The following is a 2,225-nucleotide window of genomic DNA, read 5'->3' on the forward strand; positions in this document are numbered from 1 at the left end:
TTTTTGATAGATAGATAGCCATATATACACTATCTGACCTGCAAGACATCATCTGCTTATCCATGGCTCTAATTAACATGCTACTTATGTCTCTTATTTTCTTAAGCAGCTTCCAGTTTTTTTACAGCTTGATTCATAAGCATATATTTATCAGTCCAGGGTTCTTATTACTGGTGCATGACAAGTTTGTTTGATAGGTAGATAGATAGATAGGCATAAACTCTATCTCACCTGCAAAACATCACCTGCTTATCCATGGTTTTAATTAACATGCTACTTACGTCTCCTATTCCTTAAGCGGCTCACAGTTTCTTTTACTGCTTGCAGAGCTTGCCGTCAGCAGCGCATCATGCAAAACCCCAGCAAACTGTCCGCCGTCTCTCTAGCCAGACCCCCTGCTTTTTCCGGGCTCCAAGGTTGGGCTGACCTCCCAGATTGCTTGCTCCATTCCATCGTTGCTCGGTTGGCCTCTGTCCGAGACATTCTTGGCTTTGCTGCAACATGCCCCTCTTGGCGTGCTGTGTTTTCCTACCCATCCAAATCTACGTTCCGCACAAAATGTCCGCCTCTCCTCATCCAACCCAATGTTCGTGTACAAGGTCCTCTTCTTCCTTCTACTAATGGTTGCCGTGATATGTACACATGTAAGGTTATTGATCCAGCCAACCCGAAAGTCGCCCTTCATTGCCAGATTCCTCAAGAAACCCTGGAGAAGATGACGTGTATCGGCTCTTCCTATGGTAATCTCATCTACTACCGCGATCGGTATTGTCGCTTGGTCGATGTGTTCACAGGTGTGGAGGTTTCAGCTCCACGTCTCCCACCCATTGCCAAGGGTCCAAAATTCTGGTTGTATGGCATTTTAACAGCCCCCTTGGCATCACACAGCACACATCTCCTTGTCAGCACCAAGTTCTACCTGTTTGATTCGCCTATTGGAAGCAACTCTTGGTCCCAAGTCCAGCTTCCTTATATGTTGAAAACGGACCAGATTGTGGAATTCAATGGTCAGTTCATTCTCTCGAATGGCAATGGGCGGTTCTACTCCGTGCAGCTGGCCCCGCAGCTTGGCCTGCAGGAGATAACAACCGACAAGCAGGGCTGGAGTCAAGAACCTCGTGATATGACAGAGGTGCTGGTTTGTGGTGACATGCTTATCGTTCTCATTCCCCTTGCTTATGAGCTCTACCGCCTTGACTTGTCGACCAAGCCCGCGACAGTGATGACCTTGGAGAAGCTGGACGACTGGGCACTCTTTATCCAGGCGGAAGAAAAGGGCACACCACTTTGGTGCATGAGTCCGGAACAATGGGGAGGAAGGAGCAACAGCTGGTACTATGCCGACGATGGATCTCTGCCTTGGACTCTAGACGGTCCGTTTCATGAACCGGACCCTGTGCAGGATGCGCCTCCCGTCGATCCTGACGTGGGAAGCCAGGATGGATGGGGAGCGTGGAGCAACACCTCGCACTCTGCCGTCCTCGACTCTTGGTATCTACACGAGCCGGATCATGTATCAGAACCCGTGCAGGAGACACCATCTGGCGAACCCGTCCCGGACGCGTGGGGAGCCAGTGCAGTTAGCTTTGCTGCCCTTGAGCCTTGGGATCCACACGAGCCGGATCATGTGTCAGGACCCGTGCAGGACACACAATCTGACGAAACCGACGTGGATGGGTGGGGAGGCAGTGCAGACAACTTTGCCTATTGGCATTCCCCTGAAAAGGAAGGTTTGCCGATCTGGCTGTACCCAAGCATGGTCTACTCCGATCCTGCCCAACCATAGCTGACTGCACTGCCAGGGAGCAAACGATAACTTTTTCATAACATTTGGTGCGTTTGCTGGAGTTGGTAAGAAGGAGATGTTTGTGGTGGTGACACTAGTGCCGCGAGCATGCTCAAATTATTGCTCAAGTGTCATCTGCTGTCATCTAGTTTTTGCATTTGTTCTCTGTTCCATCATTCTTTCGCTTACTGTACTTGACCGCATATGCTTATATGATCTTTTCTGTGATGTAAGTGGCACGTTTAACGCATCCCCTTTTTCATACGAGTGTGGTTTTGTGTAGCTGGAGCTACACGGTACCCCTTATCTTAGCCATCCATTTTGGCATCAAGATCCGTGCAGGCACATTTATCATTTTTGTTTCTCTCAAACGAAACAACGTATAAACTTCACACTTTGCAGGACAACTAAACATTCTAATTACTACGTGGGAAAAAAC

At 48.9% G+C, this 2,225-nt stretch overlaps 1 protein-coding gene across 1 annotated transcript; it reads left to right on the top strand.

Moving 5' to 3' along the window:
* The first annotated feature begins 335 nt into the window (after nucleotides 1-335).
* Nucleotides 336-2,024, top strand: LOC119325927. The gene has a single exon (XM_037599651.1). The coding sequence runs from the start codon at nucleotides 350-352 to the stop codon at nucleotides 1,784-1,786; it is 1,437 nt and encodes a 478-aa protein (XP_037455548.1). The 5' UTR covers nucleotides 336-349; the 3' UTR covers nucleotides 1,787-2,024.
* Nucleotides 2,025-2,225: the final 201 nt, after the last annotated feature.

The sequence above is a fragment of the Triticum dicoccoides genome, chromosome 6B, assembly GCF_002162155.2.
Source record: "Triticum dicoccoides isolate Atlit2015 ecotype Zavitan chromosome 6B, WEW_v2.0, whole genome shotgun sequence".
NCBI classification, from domain to species: domain Eukaryota; kingdom Viridiplantae; phylum Streptophyta; class Magnoliopsida; order Poales; family Poaceae; genus Triticum; species Triticum dicoccoides.

What these genes read in the sequence shown, in the direction of transcription:
- LOC119325927 (XM_037599651.1), top strand. Translation starts at nt 350, where the DNA reads ATGCAAAACCCCAGCAAACTGTCCGCCGTCTCTCTAGCCAGACCCCCT.